At 40.9% G+C, this 24877-nt stretch overlaps 3 protein-coding genes across 3 annotated transcripts; all 3 read right to left on the minus strand.

Moving 5' to 3' along the window:
• Nucleotides 1-1399: 1399 nt before the first annotated feature.
• On the minus strand, nt 1400-23007 carry LOC146454131 (uncharacterized). The gene is made up of 2 exons (XM_085095756.1): nt 22421-23007; nt 1400-3578 (listed from the first exon to the last, which is right to left on the minus strand). The coding sequence occupies exon 2, from the start codon at nt 3474-3476 to the stop codon at nt 2208-2210; it is 1269 nt and encodes a 422-aa protein (XP_084951882.1). The 5' UTR covers nt 3477-3578; nt 22421-23007; the 3' UTR covers nt 1400-2207.
• Nucleotides 14778-18359, minus strand: LOC146454132 (uncharacterized). Its single transcript, XM_085095742.1, has 2 exons — nt 15003-18359; nt 14778-14819 (listed from the first exon to the last, which is right to left on the minus strand). Exon 1 carries the CDS (start codon nt 18347-18349, stop codon nt 16187-16189), a length of 2163 nt encoding a protein of 720 aa, XP_084951868.1. The 5' UTR covers nt 18350-18359; the 3' UTR covers nt 14778-14819; nt 15003-16186.
• On the minus strand, nt 19164-22478 carry LOC146454133 (uncharacterized). The gene is made up of 2 exons (XM_085095808.1): nt 21327-22478; nt 19164-21143 (listed from the first exon to the last, which is right to left on the minus strand). The coding sequence occupies exon 2, from the start codon at nt 20184-20186 to the stop codon at nt 19164-19166; it is 1023 nt and encodes a 340-aa protein (XP_084951934.1). The 5' UTR covers nt 20187-21143; nt 21327-22478.
• Nucleotides 23008-24877: the final 1870 nt, after the last annotated feature.

The raw sequence follows: 24877 nt of genomic DNA on the forward strand, positions 1-24877 counted from the left end.
CTGCAGTAGTTGCCTGCATAACAGGACGCAGGCAACTACTGCGGGGGTCCTGTGCTGCCAAGCGTTCAATCTTGCTGAGCTTTTCGTTGTGAATGGTAAAGAAAAACATTCACTTCTGTTTTCCAACCCCAAACCTCGGAAACTTGAAGTTATATATTGACCCTGGTAGGGTTTTTGCTTACAATGCCGCTGGCTTCTGCTTTGTCGGTCTAAAGCAGCAAGCTGGAGCCGCACTCACTGGGACTTATTTATAACTTACAACTTCTCTCATTGTCAATCCCATTACTGGCCCCTAACTAGCACCAGAGAATTTAGTTTTTTAGTTTTACACTCAATGTTCAGCAGTCTATTCAATCAAGTTCAGCTTCACTAACTGTGGTGAAACAAAAACTTTTAACTACCTACAGAAAGAAAATATTCGTTGCAATTAAATTTCGCTAATTTTGCTCACGGAAAATTCGCTAAATTCAAATTGCGCTTACACATGAAATTCTAAGAGCTCTTAATGACAACATACCTATATATTATAAAACTTTCTGAAAGAACTAAGTTCTCTAAAATTTAATACCGCGAATGCTAGGATTGTGAGCAGAGGCGGGCTTTTCTTGAAATTAAGCTCTCGGCGCGAAGCGCCGAAAAATGTGCTGAATACAGTCAAATTCGTCAAAAAGTCAGGATGGGACAAGACGAGAATCGGTTTGAAAAATTGAGACGGGTTGGGACGAGATTCGAGACAATGCGAACCCAGTTCACAGCTCAAAATACTGGACAAAGCTTGGAAAGTTCTGGGAAAGAGCCCATGATTGGGGGTATTCTGTCCCTTCCATTCCCTTTTAGCTCGTTCCCTGGACGGGAAGTGACGAACGAGACAGGCAAACGGGACGGGATCGAGGCGGGATCCGTGTTTCGACACAACCCTACAAAATTGGACTAGAGAGCAAAAATCACCAAATGCCAAGGTCAGGCAAAAGTACTGAATTAAGTAGGAGTACGGCGCATCACTCACCCAAGTACAGAGTCAAATCCAGCAAAAATATAGATAGTTTTATCAAACCCGTTGCATTCCTTTGCAAACCCGTTGTTTTGCGTCAAATTTTTGACATTTTTTGACTGAACCAGGCCTGAAAGTCAATGAAGGAGTGGATTTAGCCGAAGAGTAAACTCAGAAATGTGTTCTAACTCAAGTGTTAGTATGCTAAAACCTGTTTTTCTGCCCCCAAACTCTTTTTTTTTTTTGCTCTGTACTCTAATTTGACTCTGTACTCTCCTACTCTGTACTGTACAGAGGAGAGACCCCTTAAATCTGCCCCTGATTCTGAGCGAGGAAGCATTAATTCCGTATATATTTTCAGCCTGTAGGGTTTCTTCCCATCCCATTGCCAGTAGTTTGCATCTGCAAACGAACCAGCCCGCGGGGCCCGAAGGGCCCAGCGGGCATTGCCGACATTGCCAGATAAGATAGCCAAAGATTGAATTGTTTGTTAGTACAGTACTTAGATTTAAACTTAAATTTTTCTGTTTTTTCCTCTAGTGCTACACTATGCGTTGCGTACCTGATGACTATACTATTGTGGTAAGTTGAACGAAGTTGAATACACACACAACACAATGGGACGAAAGTGTGAATTGGCTCTTTACTTGCGGAACGTTTGATTTTAGCAACATCAAAACGAATCTTTATTTTGTCATAATTCAGTAAGATACATGAACAGAGATCAGAACTACAAGTAATGCCAACCGGCACCAAAGGTGTAGGTCAACTTTAAAACGAGCAACAACCAACCCATCAGCAGAAATGAGGTGCCGAAGTTGAGCAATAAATGGCAGACCATAGCAGCTTTTGGCTTGCATATAGAACAACTGAGTGGGGTTTAGTACAACAAAATAATTTAGGTGTTTAGCTGACAAGCCAGAGTTGTAAAACATGACAAGACCAAAGGTTTATAAAGACCTATTTATTTATTTTGTCAATCAATAAAATTTTCATCAGAAAATGAATAGAACTATAGAGTTTGAGCAATTGAAACATACCCGTAGCAAAACTAAGTAAAAATAACGATTGTACAAGGTATTCAAATCACTACAACACTTACAGGCAAGTTGTAATATGGGGATTGTATTGTTTTTTTTTTTTTGGCATTGATTTTAGCACAAAGAGTGAAAATTATAAATTAAAAATCAGTTTAAATTAGAAAATGTAAATTAGTCTACCTAGGATCTAGCTTATAGAGAGTGGCCATGACCTTCAGATGTTTGACAGTTCGAGAAACTGCTTCAAACCAGCCGCAGTGGTCATAATGCAAATTCTGCTCCTCACACACCCGTTTTACATGCTCTGTGGCTCGCCTAAAGTTGTTTCTTGGCATTCTAGGATACAAATGATGAACTAGGTGAAAGTTGAGTCCACCGTGGAACCAGTCGAACCACCATGGACAGGTAATGTCAATATTACTGGCGATCTGAGATTGGTACCAGTTATCAGTGACAGTTACGTCTCGGTGGTAATGGAATTCTTTTGAGTAATGGCTGATCAGTAGCTGTATATGAAGGATTCCTTGTAGAAATGAGGCGATCAGATAAAAGATGAGCATTTCTCTAGTCGAAGGTAAATAAGAGAGAAGGTAACCCACCCAAGTCATGTGCAGCACGAACGTGATGAGTTGAGATGGACTTCTCTCGTCTTTCATGGAGCGAATGATGATCACAAATCGGCCAACTATTATACAGACCGGAAGGAATGAGATATGCTGCACTTTTATACATAATTGTTCGAGTTTTGATGTGAAGAATGGCCAGAGTTTTTCATTCTGAGCCCAAATGAGTTCTCGTTGTTGAGGGTCATAGAAGTTTCTCTCCGGGCTGACGTAGTTGGTCATGGAATGATGTACAAAGTGATCGGACCGCCACCAATCTCCGCTCATACCAAAACACAGAGTGGCAAAAATTGTGCCGAGATTCCTGTCCCAGTGTCTATTGCGAGTGAATTGATTGTGCTCAAAGTCGTGCATAAAAAATCCGCTCTGTTGCCAAAAGGCAGCTAATGCTACAGCGCCCAGATATCTAAAAGGCATAAATTCGAACTGCGTTACTAAGGTTATACAGAGGATTAGGATGGTTATCAGCACCAGAAACTTCTTTGTGTACCAATAGTAATCTGTTTTAAAGTAGCCTTCGCGATCGAAGTATTCCCTGAGTTCTGAGAAAGCTAGCTCTTTAGTGTTCCGCTTGGTCTCCATTTCTGCACAAGGTCGACGGTGTTTTAATACTGAGTGTTCATGGAATGCATGGAAGACTGCAGTTGCATCTCTGCCTACAAACTCTCTGATTATGTCGCCACCTGGGTGGTGGGGGATGAACTTTTCGACGTCATACCATTTCCCATCAATCCCTATCCAACTCTTTTTCTTAGCCTCTTCCCTGTCCACACAATGTTGGTCCACGAGCCCATTACAGGAGTAGCGTGAGTTCTTATCCATAACTGTGGTTGTGATGCTTGAAGCTCAGCCTTACAGACAGTAGCAGGCCTTTTGACTCACAGTTCTAGCACCCCCACCAATCTGCTCACACGGCAGGTACATCTGAAAATATAAGCAAAGTCGCAATGTACAACGCTATTATGATCCCCGACGACTTATGATTGCACAAACAAAAAAGGTCACTCTTCATCAAATTTCCTATTGCTTGCACTCGCGGCTTTATATAGACTGACCAATCAATCTGTGGCTAGTCTGTCTTGTCTGTTTAGAGCAGGGGCGGATATTCTGAGAAATTTGACTGCCGAGTTTTGGTCATCTTTGAACAAACTTACTTCAATTGAAGAGAGTCAAGGAGTACGACGAGGGTATAATACGATATAATTCTTAATTATTCAAACCAATATCGATCAGATTTGGGCTTCAGATCAGATCAGAATATGAGTTTCACATTTTTTGAAAAGCGATAACCCCGCGATAACATGAAGTCATTTTTGGAGTCATATCAACCCATCTCAACTACATGCACCTACATGCATTTCTAGGTACCGGTACTCGATAGTTGTAATACACGCTTCTGCTTCAAATGGCCACTGGCCAGCATTTGGGACAATTATTAATTATTTATTAATCAGCCTGGATCTCCCAAATTAGTGATTGTGATACAAATTATCATTATCTTACCTGAAGTAAAATCAGACAGAGATGCGACCGATAACCAAAGCCCAAGCAACTCCGCAATACTACATCCCGATAATGTACGCAGCATTATGAATAAAATTAAAGTATTTGCATTGGATGAGTTTGGCATAGCTACCGTTGCCAATGCAGCACTAACGTGAATAATAATTATTTTTTGTGTTCTTTGTTTGCAAACACAATATAAAGGCCTCAGTGAATTGTAAAGGTTTATTACCACAATTTAATTTGAAATTGGCTTGTGTTGTACTATTATTTCTACGTGTTATCAAGCTTCAATAAGTACAACCACGTCTTCAAGTCCTTGATATTATTTATTGATCACACTAATGAACTTCTTCTGACAAGATCAAGATGTAAAGGCCAAGAACAGATTAATCTCATCGCTTTTATATCGTCCAAGCGGGATTTGGCGGGAACTGTCAATCAGCTGTCAAAATCTCATCAATCGTAAATTTAGGCTGACGTAATGCCTTGTGCAGTAGTTCTTAAGCGGAAGTACGCTTACGCACTAAAACAATTTACATATTTTCCTTCGAGTAACTTTCAGTGACCGAAATGACTTTCTTCTTCAATTTTCAATGTCATCGCCAAACGACCTGGACAAAACAAAGCGGAGAGATCAATATAAAAATTACAAGGAACATTTTCATCTTTTTACAAATGAACATTCTTGGCTAAATACAAGAGAAATCAAACATTAAATGAAATCACATAACAACACTTTACAACGGGAACTTAAAATAGAACACAACCTTCTTGTCCGAATCCTGGTTCCGCCTTTTTCCATAAATTAACTTGCCACGCGCTTGCAACCTCGTATAGCTTTAATTAAAAGTACAGTACGTGTTGGTACAACAGATCTGGTACAATAGGTATTTCCGTAGTAATTATATTACTTAAGGATTAAAAGTCATTAAGGGTAAAAGTTAACTGGTACAAATTCAACCCGAAACACGGCGGAATTACACCAAAAACGAATAAGCAAGTTATTTCCAGTCATGTTCTGGCAGCAAGATAACTAAAGGTAAAGACTTAGAAAATGTGTGTTGACAAGGCATAAACAAGCTATTGTTACTTTTTAAAAACCAATTTGGGCGTAACTATTCATCGGTACGGTTTCCGAGGAAACACTTCAAAACAAGACTTCACAACAAACTTTTGCTTCACATTGAATTGGTACCACGAGAAAACAACTTTTGATCAGCATAACTAAAATTATGTGTACAACAAACTATTACGTTGAAAGATATGACTAACACGGTTTCAACTGTGTCATTTATAAGCATTTTTAAGGATAGTCTGAACAGTTCCAAGAAGTCCAGCTAAGAAGGCAAAGTGTCTCTTGTTGGTGACTCTCATTACACGGTTCACCTTAATTCTCTTAATTAAACACAAGTAAATGGAATAACTACACACTAAAATTATTGTTATTCAAACCGCAATATTTGAGAGTAATTATCAGCAATGAAATACCGTTTAATGATTAAACTATCCGAATAAGGACCAAATTTAATAAAAAACAACTTTGAAACTTTTACTTTGAAAAGAGTCTATTTTTATTGTATAACACTTGATACTGCTGTGACTGTTGAATTACACAACGAACATAATGGTTGATTAGGGCTGAATCGATAATTACGTTTATGAGTGTTGTCCAATACACACAAACGGAATCCAATGGAATTGATTGGCATTCCATCGGTACACCATTGGTGAATTGCATCTCATTAAGAGAACTTAGTCTATTTTCACTACGGTTCGGTTTGTGTACAGCTGGATTCCGTTCGTCCATTGGTACCAATGGCACGATTGGTACCAATAGAATGACTTGGCATTCCATTGAAACACCATTGGTGAATTGCATCTCATTAAGGGGACTTAGTCTATTTTCACTACGGTTCAGTTTGAGTACAGCTCGATTCCGTTCGTCCATTGGTACCAATGGTACGATTGGTACCAATAGAATGACTTGCATTCCATTGGAACACCATTGGTGAATTGCATCTCATTAAGGAGACTTAGTCTATTTTCCCTACGGTTCGGTTTGAGTACAGCTGGATTCCGTTCGTCCATTGGTACCAATGGTACGATTGGTACCAATAGAATGACTTGGCATTCCATTGGTACACCATTGGTGAATTGCATCTCATTAAGGGGACTTAAACTATTTTCGCCACGGTTCGGTTCGAGTACAGTGGGATTTCGTGTGTCCATAGGTACCAATGGTACGATTGGTACAATAGAGCGTTTTCATTCACGTGACTACCGGCCATATTGGTTTACTGAAACAAAGAAAGTATATTCCCAGAGGTTTAGTTCGGGACACCAACATGGCCGCCATTTCTTTGTTTTGGGACACCAACATGGCCGCCGTGACGTCATGTGAAAACACTCCATAGAGTGACTTGGCATTCCATTGGTATACCATTGGTGAAATGCATATCATTAACACATGTAAGCCGTTTGAAACTTGAACGAATGGTCGATTGGTACCATTGGTACCAATGGTACAAATGGAAAAGTAGTCAGTCGATTGGTTAACCATTGGAATCTGCATCTCAAAACAAACGTCATGACTTGAATATAGGTCGATCTATAAGCAAAATACCCTGATTCTTTAATGCCATGAACCGAAACAAGCGCGTACGCATGAATATAACTCGTCCTTTAATCCATGAACCAAAACAAGCGCGTTACGCATGCATGAATATAACTCGTTCTTTAATCCATTACCGGCAACACAGAGTGTATGATATCAGGAGGATGATTTCAACCCCATCAGCCACATAGTAGGCGCAGAGAACACGCTTGTTCCCTCCGGGCCTTATGCAACATGAGTTGAGTCGTCCGGGTACTGAGGCGTCAGCCAGAGCCCCTGGCTGATACCTCAGTACCCGGACTCAAACCATGTTGCATAAGGCCCAGATGGAACAAGCTTGTTCTAGTACGCACATGTACATGTTTAAATATATTGCTGTCTTGTGTATGATCTGCATGTATAGTCAAACATGCAGATCTCAATGAAAAAGTTAAGGCCATGCTAAACCATTAAACATTCATTGTTGCGATCTCATGAATCTGGTTACAACAGAATATGGATAAGCAGTGTGTCTCCTAATATTGTCAATTACTTGGTCTAAATAAAAAGTTTTTTCTAATTTCATTGGTGAGGCATATAAGGCTTTTTATCATTTAATTTTATGCCATTTTAGCCTTTGATGAGGAATGATAAGACGCATTTAAAGAGATCTAAAGATCAGTCTGATCAGGAAGAAATCGAGAGATGAGTGTCATTTTTTCACTGCTCAAACAAAGAGTGATATGTAAAAGGTATGAATATACATGTAACTCCTCGGTTCAAATAGGGGTAAACTTCTTTTTGAGCTGAGCATCGTAGGTATTTTCAGGTTCACTCCGGCAATTATTTTGGTCCAATCCAAAAGAGTGTACTGAGAGTATACTATATTTTTTGTGAGTATACTAAGAATTTTTTAAAAACATATCACGACGCGAAAAAAGGAATGTGCTGTCAAAAATTAACTAGCCAAACTGGAGACGCACCGTTGGCATGACGATGTATGCGTGACTTTGACCATTTAAAATTCAATATAGGCTTCACGACCTACAATTTATTCAGGTCGCCTTCCGCAGGCGAAATCTTTTGTCGGTACATTTTAGGACAAAGATTGGATTGGTCTATTAGAAAGTTCAAACTAAATGGCCAGTGTGTCAATGACTATGAAAACAATGGAGACTCAATATTGAATATTAAATGAATTATACAATGATGCTCAGAGTTCAAAACCGCCAAAAAGGTCTTAGTGACTGGTGCACATAAAATGTTTGCCGTTTTACGGCCAAAAATCTGTTGAGGTGGAGGGTCTTAAATGTGCAAAAAATACAACGATGTTTTAGTATTCTCTGACATGAAAAAGTTTACAAATGTAGCAAGAAAGATCTTTTTAGTTAAGGGAATCTACATTTCAAACCGCCCACCAGTAAGAAATAGTGAAATCTAATGAAACCCAAAGGATGTGCAATCAAAAGACTGGCTATTCGTGTTTTGAGTTTTCCGATTGAGCTCGCCAAACAACCTTTCTCGGTGAGGTTTCTTAAAACTGCGCCCCCAGCATTGGCGTTGAAACCTTGTTGAAACATTGACCTTGTTGTTGAAAATCCAGCAACCCGATTACCACACTGCATTTTTAAGAGTCCTGCTCCTGGTGAATCTAGACTAGCTAAGTGTAGTTAGTTTTCATGCAGAATATAAGAACTCATCGATCAAATCAAGATTTTTTTTATTTATTTTTTAAGGTGGGATTGAGGTTGTCTTGTATTCATTTATGAACATAATTTTTATTTTATATTTATTACATTTAAAATAAAATTTTTGTTTTGTACTAGGCCTGGTCAAATCTTCATGATAATTAATCGAAATCGAAAAGAAGAGCAAATCGACCATATCAAAATCAAATAATCGAAATCAACAATGGACCATAAATTCCATAATCGAAATAAACGAAATTCTAGTTGGAAAGGATAATTTCATCCTACTGTTCCCAAAAACATAAATATAGTAGATTTGATGCAAAAAAGCCAACAATTTGAATGGCATGCCTTCTATCTACACTACTTGCCGATATTTCGCGCGTAATCAGTATTAATCGATAATGGATTCAAATCTCTCCATAATCGAATCGAACTCAACATCAAATAATCGACCCAGTCTATTTTGTACTGTTTATATTTCATATAATGAAAGCAAAAAAATAGCATGCAGTAGACCTACTAAAATGAGAACAACCTCCAACTCTTACACTCTCACATCCACATTTTTACAGATCTGAAATCTTATGGGATAGATCGCAGGATCGCAGACGATCGCAGAAGTATGTTTCCATATGATCGCAGACGATCGCAGACCTTATTGCGATCTGCGATCTGCGATCCGCGATCATATGGAAACCAGCCTTAACATTCTAATGGGAAATGAACACCTTTTGTGACCTTATCAAAAGAAAAATAATTCCGCATGTTGACAGAGCAGTGTCGCACTATTCTGACAAACCACGAGCTTGCACTTGCTCCTGTAAATTCGAGCTTCTTTAATATTCTCTTTAGCTTCCGTCAGAGTTGTGATTTCTGTAGGCTCCTCTTGAACTGAAGACGGGAAAACTAAAATGTTCTATTCATTTATGACAAATAATAGCCATAGTTTCTATAACAGAAATTCAACCTCAAAACGTTCTCCTCTGCGCTCTATTGTTATAAACAAACGCAATTACAAAACCTGTTAAAATAGCATTGATTACACAAAGAAAGGGAAATATTTCAAGCTTTACAACCCCAGTTTTGTGCCCTTCATTTGACGGGCGAATTCTTTCATATGGTTTCCAAACTCAGGAAAAACTTGCCTTTTCACATCTAATAATTTTGCTCAGTAGCTACACACAAATCATGATTTAAAATAGAATAACCGAATTTGGCTTCCCTCCGTGACATGTTAGGAAAAAATTTGAATCTTAAAAGCGTTCCTTCAGGCGCTTTACTTTTACCAAAGAACACAAACTGAAGTAATAATGCCCATCGCCAATGCAATATTAAATTGTGTAAAGATCTGTCAAACGCCTCTGCAACACGTTGGCAAGGAAAGTTTGTCATCTATTCAGACTGATGAGTTGATTTAAAATGTTATTTTATATTTTAGTCTTGCAATGCCAAAAAAACAGGTACAAAACAACAAATTACTCAGATAGAAAGAAGAAAGAAAAAAAATATCAGGGGAAACAGAACTCAAGGCTTACTTCAACCGAATCAATAGGAACCGTCAAAGCCACTAACAAACAAATACTATCTATTTCCATTCGCTTATTTACACTAGGAAAATAGAAGTCAGCTTTGTGCTGAATAGAAACTTTTTTTTTCAATATATTTTAATGTAAAAAGTAACAGTAACTGGCATACATATTAGAAAAGAAAATGATTATACACAAACAGGGAAAAACATTAATAGTATATACAGTGTCAGTTTTATTCCTCATTAAGTAGTCGTTTTCAGTGATACAGATAAGCAAGAATTTTTTCTATGAGGTTTACAAAGTTCACGTGCAGAAAAAATTGCTTTCTGTTCCAGAAATAATAAATTTTGCTGGGCTGTAAAAGAATGACTTAAAAGAGGAAAGACGAACTCAGCTTGAAACAAAAATTATAAAGCAGTTGAAACACAGAGAAGGAAATTATATTCTGCGCGCAGGACGCTTACTTTGTGAAATCCTTCACCATTTTGGTGCATTTTAACTGACAATCTCTTCTCTGCCGTATCATTTTTCGATCACTCCACCAGTTGAAACTTTTTCAGCAATCTAAATTCACTTCTTTGCTTTTTCCGCTTTCTACTGAAATTTCTTTGCCACCTCAGCCAATTAGTTAGCTTTTGTCGCTAAAATAATTGAATGTGTTTATTCACATCCAGGAAGTTGTGAGGCTTTTGGACATCTAGCCTAAATTCTAACGGGAAATGAACACCTTCTGTAAACTTATCGCCAAATAACTCTGCGCATTTCAAAGAAACAAAGTCGTGTCGCACTATTCAGATAATCCAGGAGCTCGGACTTGCCCCTGTATGAAGATTCGAATTTCTTTGATATTCTCTTTAGCTTCCATGAGAGTTGCGATTTCTGTAGGCTCCTCTTGAATTAAAGACGGATGAACTTAATTTCTTGAAGAAATTCATCAGGCTAGTGAAGATAGCCGATTTAAATGTTCTTAAATCATAGCCAGTCTTAACTTCTTATTGATGCTGACAGTTCAGTTTCGATCACTGTCAGCCATTTTTATCAAAACTTGAAAATCATGAAAAGTGTCTTAAGGTGTTAATTATTGCGATAAATGCGCAAAGTCACTCTGTAGACGCCCCCTCCCCCCCTGGTTTTGGGGGTGGAAATCACTTGTGTCCATATGGGAGAAAGCTGATAGGCTCCCTCGTCCCTGTTCATAGTAGGAGTGTTCGATCTAATACATATGCTTTCCTTAATCCATGGCTTAAACTTGTCGCTTTCCTGCTCAACTATTTCACTTGCTTCTCAACTCATAATATGATTGTTCTGACCGCGACGTGGTCTGTTATGGCTGATTTATGGTGTTCATTGGTAGAAGCTCTGCGGGTGGTTCTTGTAAATTTTTTTTCGAAGCCGTCAGCATCAATTAGACGTTAAGACTGGCTATGATTTTTAAAAAAACATTTACATCGACAGATGAACTTAATGTTCTTTTCATTTATGAAAAGTAATAGTCAGAGTTTCTATAACAGAAATTCAATCTCAAAACGTTTTCTCCTGTGCTCTATTGTTACAAACAAACGCAATTACCAAGCCTTTTTAAATACCATTGATTACACAAAGAATGCGGGAAAATATTAAAGCTTTACAAGCCCAGTTTTATGCTTTCTATTACGCCAACAAATTCTTTATACCGTTTCCAAAGTCAAGGAAAGCTTACGTTTTTCACATCGAATAATTTTTCTCGGTAGCTACACACGATTTAAAATAATATATACGAATTCAGCTTCCCTCAAATATTAATTGTAAAGCATGCAGCCGAAGGTTTGTTCCTCTGGTGTGTATTAAGAAACAGAGAATAAAAGCTTTGTTTTTCGCAAGTTAAACAATTTCTTACTTAAAATTTTCAGTAGGTTACCGATGCGTTTCCATTCAGAATCTCTACACTGTACCGTTAACTAAATCTTGCCCCAAATTGAAGTTTAGAGTACTATAAACTCGTTGGTTGTTTTTTGGATATCTAATTTTGTTTGAGTCCTTTACTTCTAAATTGTCTCCAATTTGTTAGCTGTTATCGCTAAAATACTAAAATGCCTTTATTTAGGTTTAGGAATTTGTGACTGGTTGTTGCAAAGGTACAACAAACGCTAACGGGAAATTAATGAAAACCTTCTAAGACATTATAGCCAAATAAATCATTAGGCTTGTAAACAGTGCTCTAAAACATAAAGAAATGTAACTGGAACTTACTTCTGGATGAAGAATTAGAGTTTCTTCAATATTCGTTTTAGTTTCCGAGAGAATTGCGACGCGGTTGTCTCTCGTTGAACTGAAGAGCGGTTACTGACGAAGAGTTCTATATTCTTCTATTCGTTATCATATGTGCCCGTTGCAAGGCATAAATTCGAAAATACAATTCTGATCTTAAAAGAGTTCCTTCAGGCGCTTTATTTTTACCAAAGAACACAAAATGAAGTAATAATGCTCATCGCAAATTACTCGATGCAATTAAATTGTGCAAAGATCTGTTGCTGATCAAAAGCCTCCACAACACGATGACAAGAAAAGTTTCTAATCTATTCAGACTGAAGTTTTTCGCTTTTTCTCAAGTTGCGTAGTAACTGCAAGGATCTTTCTTCTATTCGATCTTTCATCCGCAGTTCAAAATATATGTTTCCTATATTTACATTTATTTGTTCATCCTTTACGGGTATATTACGAACCCACAATATGACCAGCTCTCAGTTAGCTTAATAGCTCAGTTGGTTGAGCACTGCACCGGCATCGCAGAGGTCATGGGTTCGAATCCCGTTCAAGCCTGAATTTTTTTCAGGCTTTCTTTTCGCAACTGCTTAAGTTGCGTAGTAACTGCGAGAATCTTTCTTCTATTTGGTCAATCATCCGCAGTTCAAAATATATTTTTCAAATATTTACATTTATTTATTCATCCTTTACGGCTATATTACAAACTCAAAATATGACCAGCTCCCAGTTGGCTTGATAGCTCTGTTGGTAGAGCACTGCACCGGCATCGCAGAGGATATGAGTTCAAATCCCGTTCAAGCCTGAATTTTAGTTTAAAATATGTCTCTCAAATGTTTACATTTATTTATTTATTTATTTATTTATTTATTTATTTATTTATTTATTTATTTATTCATTCATTCATCCTTTACGGGTATATTAGGAACCCACGATATGAAAAGCTCCTATTTGTCTTGATAGCTCGTTTGTTAGAGCACTGCACCGGCATCGCAAGGGTTATGGATGCGAATCCAGTTCAAGCCTGAATTTTTTTCAGGCTTAATAACTGCAAGGATCTTTCTTCTATTTGGTCTTTCATACGCAGTTCAAAATACATGTTTCAAATATTTACATTTGTTTATTCATCCTGTACGGCTGTATTACGAACTTAAAAATATGACCAGCTCCCAGTTGGCTTGATAGCTCAGTTGGTAGAGCACTGCATGGGCATCGCAGGGGTTATGAGTTCGAATCCCGTTCAAGCCTGAATTTTTTCCTCATTTCGCAACTGCTTAAGTTGCGTAGTAACTGCGAGGATCTTTCTTCAATTTGATCTTTCATCCGCAGTTCAAAATATATGTTTCATATATTTACATTTATTTATCCATCCGTTACGGCTATATTACGAACTCACAATAGTTGGCTTGATAGCTCAGTTGGTAGAGGACTGCACCGGCATCGCGAGGATTTTTCTCCTCTTTGATCTGTCATCCGCAGTTCAAAATATATGTTTTGTATATTTACATTTACCTATTCAGACGGATGAGTTGATTTAAAATGTTATTATTTTGTCTTGCAATGCCAAATAAACAAATAGAAAACAACCACCAAATTACGCAGATAGAAAGAAGAAAAAAGGGAAAAAAAATATATCGGGGGAAACAGAACCCAAGTCTAACAATCAAAATACTATTTATTTCCATCACTTATTTATTATGGCCTGAAATTAATGACGCGTCGCCCGCGTAACGACAGTGGCTCTCTCATATTTTGGAGACAAGCGTGGGGAGCTTGTTTACAAAGAAATGTATGGCGCGAAAATTATATTTGAGAACAGAAAAAGTTCTCGCATACCTGTAAAATTTGCCGCCTTTGTATCAACCAGTAGAAAGTATCCGTAATTACACCATGTGACTCTTTCATCTGCAGAAGTTCGTTAACATCGTCCCTTTTGAGGCTGATTTTAGCTGTGATCTCGCTCTCTTAATCCTTCTATTTCATGTGATAAATTGCTGAAATCACAGTCTTTCTCAGCTGACCTCGTTTACGATTACGATTTTTGAGTTTGCCGCGTTCACTTCTGAAAGTCGACATAGTGGCTCACAAATACAGCAATTTTCAGTTCAATTTAAAACGATTATCAGCTTCGTTTTTCGGATGAAAACAAGAGAAAGTAGAGAAGTTCAACCGTGCACGACCGGAAGTGAGCAAACATAGGTTGCTTAAATTACAAGCAAAAGGAAAGTCAGTTCTTCCCTGCCTTCTCTTTCGTTTATCCGCCATGTTTGGAATCAAAATAATGCTTAGAAACCAGGCTTCAACCTCCGATGAGGAACGGCGAATAGTGGTTAAAGTGCCACTAGCTACGATCAAAGTTTTGCATATGTTTTTTTTTCCCTTCAGCTTTGGAATGTAGAAGTGATAAATACTTTATACCACGCCAAATTTTACATCGAAATTCCAACGGGAAGACCAGTGTAACGGGGGCGGATATTGGCATCGGGTTTCTTTCAGATCAGTTCAAATATTCAGATCAACATCGCCGTCGGAGAAACGTTTTATAGACAGAGAATCCCGAGCATCTATTCTAACTTGTTTATTATACTTGAAATTCCCGTAAAAACTGAAAATAATAATCGAAAAGCGAGCGATTACAATAGATTCTAAGATAATTCTACTGGGAGCACGTGGCATGCATGAAAACGATTACCTAGAATAACTCTAATAATATAACGAAATCACTAAACCTAAGAAATAACAACACTACTAGGACTGAACTTAAAAACTATAAAACAAGGAAACATACCTCTTTCTCCGATAGAAACTATCTTAATGGCACACGCGTCTTTCTTACTTTCGATCCGTACAATTCTCTATGTGACACTGAAAACTGATCCGACACGCGCAAAATACAAAGAAGCTTCAGATGATTAAAATAGAAACGGAAATGACGCGAGTCACGCAACGAAAAGCTAATAGCTAACATTTACATGGCTCCCCTAAATTACGACAGAAATTTACATACTAGAATCAACCAAAACTAACTAAAATAATGTTCAGTGGGCTGTAGGCCCCTACAGGCCTTCACGGCTCTAATGGCTCCTCAGGTGGGGATTCCCCGGTCTTCATACTCTTCATTCTTCAGCAGCAGGACCAGTTGCTGGACTGGTCTGTCCAAGAATGATGCTGGTGCGGTGGCTCGACCGTTCTTGTCCAAGGTGTCATCCGCCATTCTCAACCGAACCTTCCGGACCAGACCATCCTTGTCAGGGTACGTCTCCTCTACGATCCCGGTCTTTCATGCGTTTCTGGGCGAGTGTTCATCCTTAACGACGACGATATCGTTCACCTGAACACTTCGTCTTGTCGCAGACCATTTCTGTCTCGGCTGCAGGGACTGCAAGTAATCCTTTTCCCACTGTATCCAGAACTCATTCGCCAGGTATTGCACCCTTCGCCATCGCCTTCTCAAATACAGGTCGGCGCGTTGGAAGTTTCCAGGTGGGGGCATGATGACCTTTGACTTCATCGTAAGCAGGTGGTTTGGCGTGAGAGGCTGAGGCAACTGTGGAGAATTCATTGTGTCCGCAGTCAGTGGACGACAATTAACTATAGCTTCGGCTTCCACCATGAAGGTTCGGAGCGTCTCGCCGTCGAGCTGAGTTCCATGATGGCTAAGAAGCGACGCCAATACATTTCGCACGGTGCGGATTTGGCGTTCTCATGCCCCAACCATGTGACTTGAGTGTGGGAAGTTCATCCTGAAGTCTACCCAGTCACAGTTGGTTTTCAGTAACTCTTGTCTGATTTGCTCGTGTCCTAATTCTGAGATAGCTTGGTTCAGCTCGTTCATCGCGCCAACGAAATTTGAGCCTTGGTCGGATCGCAACTGTCGTACTGGTCCACGGCGTGCTGCGAAACGACGATAGGCGTTCAGGAACGAATCTGTGGACAAGCTATCCGCGACTTCCAGATGAATGGCTCTGGACGCTAGGCACGTGAACAGAACTCCATAACGCTTGAGTTCGCGACGGCCATCCTTGATATACCAGGGACCAAAATAGTCCACTGCACAGAATCCCAATCTTCATGAGAATTCCAAAGGAATTCTGGCCCATTCCACCACAGGGAGCCGTCAATTAGTTCTTGAGCACCAGCGCCGCGAGAAGCAATGTCAGCGGGATTGGATTTCGTTCCAACGTAGCGCCACTGGTCCGGCGATGTCTTCTCTCGTATCTCCTGGACGCGGTTGCCGACAAAGACATGGAATCGCCTGGCATCATTGTTGATGTAGCCTAAGACCGTCTTGCTGTCAGTCCAGAACGTTTCCTTCACTTCCTCGTACTCCAGCTCTTTCCGCAGCGTGTAGCTTATCTTGAACGAAACGAGTGCAGCGGTCAGCTCCAGTCTAGGTATGGTGACGGGCTTCAACGGCGTCATGCGCGACTTTCCCATCACAAGAGAACAGTGTATTCGGTTCTTAGCATCGACTAATCGTAGGTAGGTACACTGCCCATAGCCATTTTGACAAGCGTCTGAGAAGTGGTGCAACTCTGTGTGCTTGATCCCATCGAATTCTTCAGGTTTATGACATCTTGCTATCTTGAGCTTCTCTAGGGCGGGAAGTTCAGATCTCCATTTCTCCCATCTAGGTCTCACATCTTCGGGTACTTCGTCGTCCCAGCCAACTCCATCACGGCACAGCTCTTGCAGGATTCTCTTTCCTACCAGGATGAATGGGGCGACGAGGCCAAGAGGATCAAAAACCGAGCTAACTGTGGATAGAATGCCTCTTCTCGATAGCGGTTTGTCCTTCAACTCGATTCTGAACTGGAGCGTGTCTGATTCGATGCACCAGTGGACTCCCAGAGCGCGTTCGATGACTGGATCGTTACTGACAAGGCGAGGATCCTTTGTGTCCTTCGCTTGATCTTCTGAGGGAACGGAATTTATCACCTCCTTGCTATTTGATGTAAACTTGTGAAGACAGAAACCACCTTTCTGGCACAGTGACTTGGTATTTCTGATCAGGTTCTTTGCTTGTTCAACGGTTGGTACCGACTTGACTCCGTCATCCACGTAGAAATTCTTTCTCACGAAATCTGCTGCCTCGGTGCCGCAATCTTCTTCGTACTGGTCAGCAGTGGTCTTGAGAGCGAAGTTTGCACAGCCGGGCGAGGAAGTAGCGCCAAAAAGGTGGACAGTCATACGGTACTCTACTGGATCTCCCTTGAATTCTTCGTTATCCCACCACAAGAATCTCAGGTAATCACGATGGTTCTCGTCGACTTTGACTTGATGAAACATCGCCTGGATGTCGCACATAAAGGCTACTCGCTCTTGACGAAATCGGCATAGTACTCCTGTGAGATTGTTCGTGAGATCTGGACCTTGCAATAGCTGCTGGTTTAGGGACTGTCCGTCACATACTGCGCTGCAGTCGAACACGACTCTGATCTTCCCAGGCTTCTTCTTGTGATACACTCCGTGGTGTGGAATGTACCATACTCGCTTGTTGTCTGAGGATAGTTTGTCTGTGGGAACTCGTTCTGCATATCCACTAGTTATGATGTCTTGCATGAAGCCACTGTAATCTCTTCGGAATTGGTCATCGTTAGCCAATCTCCGCTTCAACTTTAGTAGGCGGCTCAGGGCCAATTCCTTACTGTTTGGCAGTTCCACGTCTTCTTTCTTCAGAGGCAGAGGTATCTCGTAGTGGCCATCATCTCGCTGATGAACACCGTCTCGTACTATTTTGAGGAACTTCCGATCTTCAAAGGATAGCGACTTCTCTTCGGTTCGTCTTTCATTGAAGTCAAGTGTGAACATCTTAGCAATATCGTGCGGGTTGAGCAGCTCTTTCACTTCTGTCCTTAACGCAAAGTGACACACCTTCCTACTTGAGTCTACTTGGACTTCTCGGGTGATAATGCGATTGCAGAAAATGTCGCTCTCGGTTTCAGCCTCATCTTCATGTGTTAGAGGGTTTACTGCACCAATGATTCCCCATCCAAGAGCGGTTCGCTTAGCGGACGGGTCATCTTCTACTCCGGAAACAACTTCAAGCGGTTTAATCGCACGAGGGCAGTTGAGACCGATAAGGAGGCCGACCTCAACGTCACTACGGAAGGGCATCAGCTTCTCAGTTACCATTTGGAGATGTGGTCAACCATGGGCGGATTCGGGCCTTGGAATCTGACTCCTCTTAGCCGGTATGGTGGATCTTGAGTGGGTCTTGGGTAAAGGGATTTCACGCTCTTCATTGTAACCACGCACAACCAGGCCTTCGATCTTCTGACTTGTAACCACTTCCTCTGCTAGGACCGTCGAAATCTTTAGGTCTACCTCTGGTCCGTTCAAATCCAGCTTTCGCAGAACGTCTTCGTTTACAAAACAAGCGTCAGATTGTTCATCCAGGAGAGCGTAGATCAGCAATTTGTTCTGAGCATCCTTGCTGTGATGAACCCATACGGGTACTATTAACGAGTGCATGCAAGGCGCAGTTGTTTTCTTCGTGTCGCAGACCTTCGCACGGTTCGAGATGACTTCGGTTACATTCGTTACTTCGGTTGCATTCGTTACCGCTTTGTCTTGCTCGGGTACCTTGGCGGGATCACTGTGAAGGGAGGTTAGATGAAATCCATTGCAGGTTTTGCATACTCGCCTTCTTCGACAGTCCTTTCTCATGTGACCCCATTTTAAGCAGCCCAGGCACAGTGCCTTCGATCTGATGACATCTCTTCTTTCTGCCACGGACATACTTAGAAAACTTTTACATGCGTCCAAATCGTGAGGACCCTTGCACAGCGGACACGTGACAGCCTCAGGTTTATTCTCACTCTTACTGTCGGAAGCGCTGGTCTTCACTTCACCAGAACCAGTAGCGAAAGTGCTAACCTTGGCCGATTTCTTTCTGTAACTATTCGACTTCCATGCTCTCTCTGCGTCTTGTCTTGGGGCTTCTTCCTTATGAGGCCTTGTCGTTACCGGATTGCACGCAATTCTTGCTTCTCTTTCGAGGAACCTGCAGAAGGCTTTGAAAGGGGGGTACGCTTTCTTCGCCGCGATTCTGCTCTTCTCCTTCTTTGTTGAGCCAGCGATCAACTTCGCGACTCCATCGATCTATCAAGTAGCGCGGAAGCTTTTGGAGCATCTTCTGGTTTTCATCCGGGTCGTCAAGCACCTTTAGGTATTTGATGGTCTTTGTCGCCGTTTGGCAGTGGACGAGGAAGTCCGAAAATCTGCGTAGGCTTGCTCCGTCATTTGGAGGGATTTTCGGCCATTCGTTAATCTTCTTTCTGTAGGCGTCTGCCACCAGAAATGGGTTGCCGAATCTCTCTGCTAAGATCTTCTTTGCTCGTCGGTATGCGTCGGCAGTTTCCAGTAACAGGAGGCCGCTGATCGCCTCTCGTGGTTCGCCTCTTGTATACTTCCCGAGGTAGTACAGTCTTTGGGAAACCTTGTCTGTCTGGCCTTCTATGATGGTTTCGAAAGTCTTCAACCACAGGGGATAGTGCAGTAAATCGCCGCCGAAGATCTCTGGTTCTGGGAGAGGAAGCGTGTCTTGAAGACGTCGCTGACAAAGCACATCGGCTAAACGATGCAGTGAATCTTCGACGGACGAACTGTTCAGAGGAAGACTGGCTCTTGGATTGTCTGCTGTGATTCCGGTCTTGGCTGTATCGCTTACGGGGATTTTCGCGTCAACACGCGTGCGCGGAACTCTGTAGGGACTTGTCTCAAACTCGACTACTAAAGGATTCAGCGACGATCGAAGAGCTGTAGACTTCGGAGGTGCGAACGGATTCGGTGATGAGTCGGGACGTAACACCGGTCTAGAATTCGTATCTTCGGTAGATCTCACTTTAAAAGGAGAAGTCCAGAGTTCCTCCTTTATCGAAGTCCGTCTCGTTTCGGGACTCTCGCGATGCAAAACAGATTCAACATACGTTTCAACGGTCGGAAGGCTGGCGTCTCTCACCGATGACATTTGATCACGAGTCTTCAAATAATTTTGGAGAACGTAATTCCTGTCGGTTTCTTGCGGGAGAAACTAATCTTCCTCGCGATCGTCCTTCTCAATTTTCCTTTCATCGGCTACGTTGACCGCTTCCATTTCGGCTTTGGCGACTGCCAGCTCCTTGCTTAGTCTAAATCGTTTAAGTTCGTCCTCGCACTCCTTCAAAGTAGTTGTTTTCCGTGCTTCGGCGTCCGCAAATTCCAACTGAGTTTTAAGTCTTGCAACATTTGCAGCCATATCCGCTCTTTTTGATAGCGAAGATGCGATAGATGATTTCTCGGATTTAAGGCTTCGAGAACCTCGGCTGGAATGTTTTGATCGTGAAGAGCGTTCGCTTACATCTTGTCTAAGATCCGAAAGTTTGTTATTTAATCTTCTCAGCGTATCTGAATGCTCACGCTCCAGTTATTCTAATTGCGCCACCGCCTCCTTTTTTGCTTCGTAGTTATCTGCTAGCGCTTCGCAGAGTCGATTACTTGCCGCGTATAGAATATCCATTCTCGTCTCGAGGAATGTTCTCTCGCTCTTTAGGAGATCGATGTTCGTTGAATCTCCTATCAGATTTGTAACTTTGTTTATTTGTTTGCGCCACGCGCGCTGAGCGGAAGATCTTTGTTCCTCGAGTAAATTAAGGTGATACATTCTTCCCCTTTCTGTAGGATTTCGAAATCTGATCGACAAGGAATCTTCAGAATCTTCCATTTTAGACATCGGAGTGTTCAGTGTTCAATTGCAATGCGACGTGTTTCCTCCGCTGAGTTTCTACCCCAGAGTTTTTACTAAAACGGGGGCGGATATTGACATCGGGTTTCTTTCAGATCAGTTCAAATATTCAGATCAACATCGCCGTCGGAGAAACGTTTTATAGACAGAGAATCCCGAGCATCTATTCTAACTTGTTTAGTATACTTGAAATTCCCGTAAAAACTGAAAATAATAATCGAAAAGCGAGCGATTACAATAGATTCTAAGATAATTCTACTGGGAGCACGTGGCATGCATGAAAACGATTACCTAGAATAACTCTAATAATATAACGAAATCACTAAACCTAAGAAATAACAACACTACTAGGACTGAACTTAAAAACTATAAAACAAGGAAACATACCTCTTTCTCCGATAGAAACTATCTTAATGGCACACACGTCTCTCTTACTTTCGATCCGTACAATTCTCTATGTGACACTGAAAACTGATCCGACACGCACAAAATACAAAGAAGCTTCAGATGATTAAAATAGAAACGGAAATGACGCGAGTCACGCAACGAAAAACTAATAGCTAACATTTACAACCAGTTATTTTCGACGCGAAGTCCAGCATCGCTGTGCCCCCTTTACTCGAACGAAAAATGGCCGTGAACCACATAGACAGCTGGATCTACTTGCACAGAGTGGAATAAGACGTCATACGCGCACAACAACATAGCCTGCTTTCCAATGTTTGATCTCGCTGAAAGAGGCCACTTCCTTTTAAATTAGTGGCTCAAGGACCGTCTTTACAACGTACACGTATAGTGACCTCATGGTGGTTGTTTGAACATTTATGGTTCTGAAATATGCTCAAAAGGGGGTAATTTCTTCAGACAAATCGTCTTGTTGTACATCGCACAGAAGCACTAATTAAAAGAGATATCCTCTCGACGACTTCGAGGGAAACTCAAACGCAAGAACTGCCATACAATGCTACTGCCTTAAGGCTTACTTTTCCAGGGTAAAGCGAGGGACTAAGCGAAGCGATTAGGCCAAGATAACTGATCGGAAATGAACTGTTTTCGTGAATGTGTGCAATGAAAGCAAGTGGCGCAGAGAAGTGGTGTGTATATTTTGTCTATAAATCATTGTGATGCTGTAACGGGGCGGACGCTGATATCAATCAATTCTTTCAGTCTTTGAATTTCTTAACAGCGCCGCATCGGAGAAATGCTTTATCATAACGGAACTTCCAGGCATCTATCTTTCACAATTGGTTTATTGAACTTGAAAGCTCGATCGTAAAAACTGAAATACAACGAGCAGAATAAAGCTATTACTATAAATCTACGCTAATCGAAATGTTCTTAGTCTTCTTAACTCGAACACGCGGGGCATGCATATACATAAATCTAAACAACACAAATAATCTTAAGCGTAAGGAATCTGCTTTCGATTAAGTGTTATACATTTCGGGGTCTAAACAAAAAGGATAACCGACGTAACATACCTCTTTCCCCGTTCTATTACAACAGTATATTCGACGATCCTTCCATCAATCTGCTTCTTGCCTTCACTTACAACTTCCACGTGTCCGAAAAGAAAAGCTAATGCCGACAACTAATCGATATGGCACATAAAACAAAGAGGTATTGACGGTCACGCAATCACAACAAAACAAACAGCATTTGTTACAGTCTCAACTCTGCAACATAAACAATAAAAAAAGCTGCTGCTGTTATAAAATTGGCGCGAAAACAGGGCGCGCTTTTCTGTTAATTTTTTTCATTTTTAAAAATCATTCGGCTCATTTCTTGCTTCGCATAATTATGCCATTCTGCAAGTCATGCCACATACCATTCCATCTTTTACCCTCACCGTAGCCAGAAATAGTTACCATGAAATCCTCTTCTGGTCCTTCTCTTGGCAAAATGACATTAATATTAGAAAGGTCTATCATCATTTCTTCATAGTTTAAATAAACAATTATTCCATTCGTACTTGTTGAATTGCCAACTCGGCGCTTTGCCCCTCGTAGGCAATCTATCATCGGCCCTAAATTTTACTGTCACTAATATCTAGTTCGTAATCAGTGTGAAAATCATTAAATTTAGGTTGCGACCAATTGAGTCAAAATGTCCGAGTAGGATTTTAGAGATTTTCGTTTGTCGAATGGAACGGCATTTTTCACTTCAAAGGGCCAGTAATCGTCCTCGACGGGTGACTCACAAGAGCGGAGCCAAAAAATCCAGAAAGAGGGAGCCAAAGAAATTGTGGCGAGCGCCCCCCCGCCCCTACATCTCCACTGGAATGAAAAATTCACATTCGTTGAGAGGAGGTCAACTTATAGCCTGCGTAGCAGGTACCTGAAAAATATAGGGCGCACGAGAGAGTGACACTACTTTCACCCTCGCTTGTCTCTCTCCCTCCCTCGCGCTCCCTATATCACAGGGAGCAAAGGAGTTATGCTAGAAATGTCAATAAAAAAACGTCTTACCTCTAAAAATTGCATTCTTGTATTTCTTTGCGTAGTTAAAACCTCACTTGCGAACCAAATATATGCATTCATTTGCGATCGAATGCGATCGATCGTTTCGAACCACCATTATTTTGAAAAGTGTCGACCGCTGTTTATTGGGACCGTGTATTCAGTTGGACGAAGTCTAACAAAAGATTTACGGAAAGCGAAGCTTTCCGAACGAGGCACGAAGTGCCGAGAAGAAAGTCTCTTTTCTCACTGCTGTGACATCTTTGCTGCCCACAGTCAGTTGGCCCAACAAACAGCGGTCGACACTTTTCAAAATAATGGCGGTTCGAAACGATCGATCGCATTCGATAGCAAATGAATGCATATATTTGGTTCGCAAATGAGGTTTTAACTACGCAAAGAAATACAAGAATGCAATTTTAAGAGGTAAGACGTTTTTTTATTGACATTTCTAGCATAACTCCTCTGCTCCCTGTGCCAAAATATATTTTTCACGCGCCTGCCACCACAGGGAGCAGAGGAGTTATGCTAGAAATGTCAATAAAAAAACGTCTTACCTCTTAAAATTGCATTCTTGTATTTCTTTGCGTAGTTAAAACCTCATTTGCCACGCGGCAATTTTGGGAGCTTTTTTGACCAAGTAATATTAACGTTTTTGTTTTTTAACAATTGTGTTCTGGGGGTTGGTTTTTGGTCAGAGACAAGTTATCAATGTAGTAAATATCTTAATATTTTGAGACGAGAAGTACTCCCAGTTGTGGGATGTCAGTTTACACGCAAAATTAAGTGGAGAAGACCATAAAGTGAGTATGTCTCATTCTGGGAACATGGAAACTGGTTTACCAGTTAAAACGATTCAGTTTGAATTGAGAGCCAGAAGGCAATGTTAAGCAGCTGAAATAGTGATGTTTAAAAGACCTTGAAGCCATCTGACGGCCAAAAATAACTGCTTTTTGACGGTTGACTGCGGTAAAATTTGACGGTTTATGGTTAAATTTTAGGCTATTTGACGGCTGACGATTAGCCCTATTGAGAATCTCATTTCACCGTATTAGGACACGGAACTTTCCACGAACTATATTTTTAGGCCTTAAAATACATGCAAGAAATATTATCGATGCGATTGCGGAAATTCAGATGCTAGGAAGTGCGTATTTCTCAAGTCATCTTCTTTGTCTCCGACTCACCTGACAATCGTGGATGTCATCATTTCCCGACCGCGTCACGAAGTTTTCCAACTTGTCAAAACACGATGACGACCATATCTTCGACAGTCTGCCATAGTCCGAGATAATTTGCGGTGGTCGGCGATTATTTGGGATCTATGAAAACATAAATTGTAACGGTTTGGGTAGTCGGTATTAACACTGCATGATCAGCTCAGTTCGACGCCTACATTATAATATCAAGTCTCTAAACAGCCGCTCAAAAATCAAAATGGCGCGGGACTTCCTCCAGCGTGTTTACGTTTGTAAAAGC

Source organism: Pavona decussata, unplaced genomic scaffold, assembly GCF_977016875.1.
Source record: "Pavona decussata unplaced genomic scaffold, jaPavDecu1.1 SCAFFOLD_313, whole genome shotgun sequence".
NCBI classification, from domain to species: Eukaryota; Metazoa; Cnidaria; class Anthozoa; order Scleractinia; family Agariciidae; genus Pavona; species Pavona decussata.

What these genes read in the sequence shown, in the direction of transcription:
- LOC146454131 (XM_085095756.1), bottom strand. Translation starts at nt 3,476, where the DNA reads ATGGATAAGAACTCACGCTACTCCTGTAATGGGCTCGTGGACCAACAT.
- LOC146454132 (XM_085095742.1), bottom strand. Translation starts at nt 18,349, where the DNA reads ATGGTAACTGAGAAGCTGATGCCCTTCCGTAGTGACGTTGAGGTCGGC.
- LOC146454133 (XM_085095808.1), bottom strand. Translation starts at nt 20,186, where the DNA reads ATGTCATCGGTGAGAGACGCCAGCCTTCCGACCGTTGAAACGTATGTT.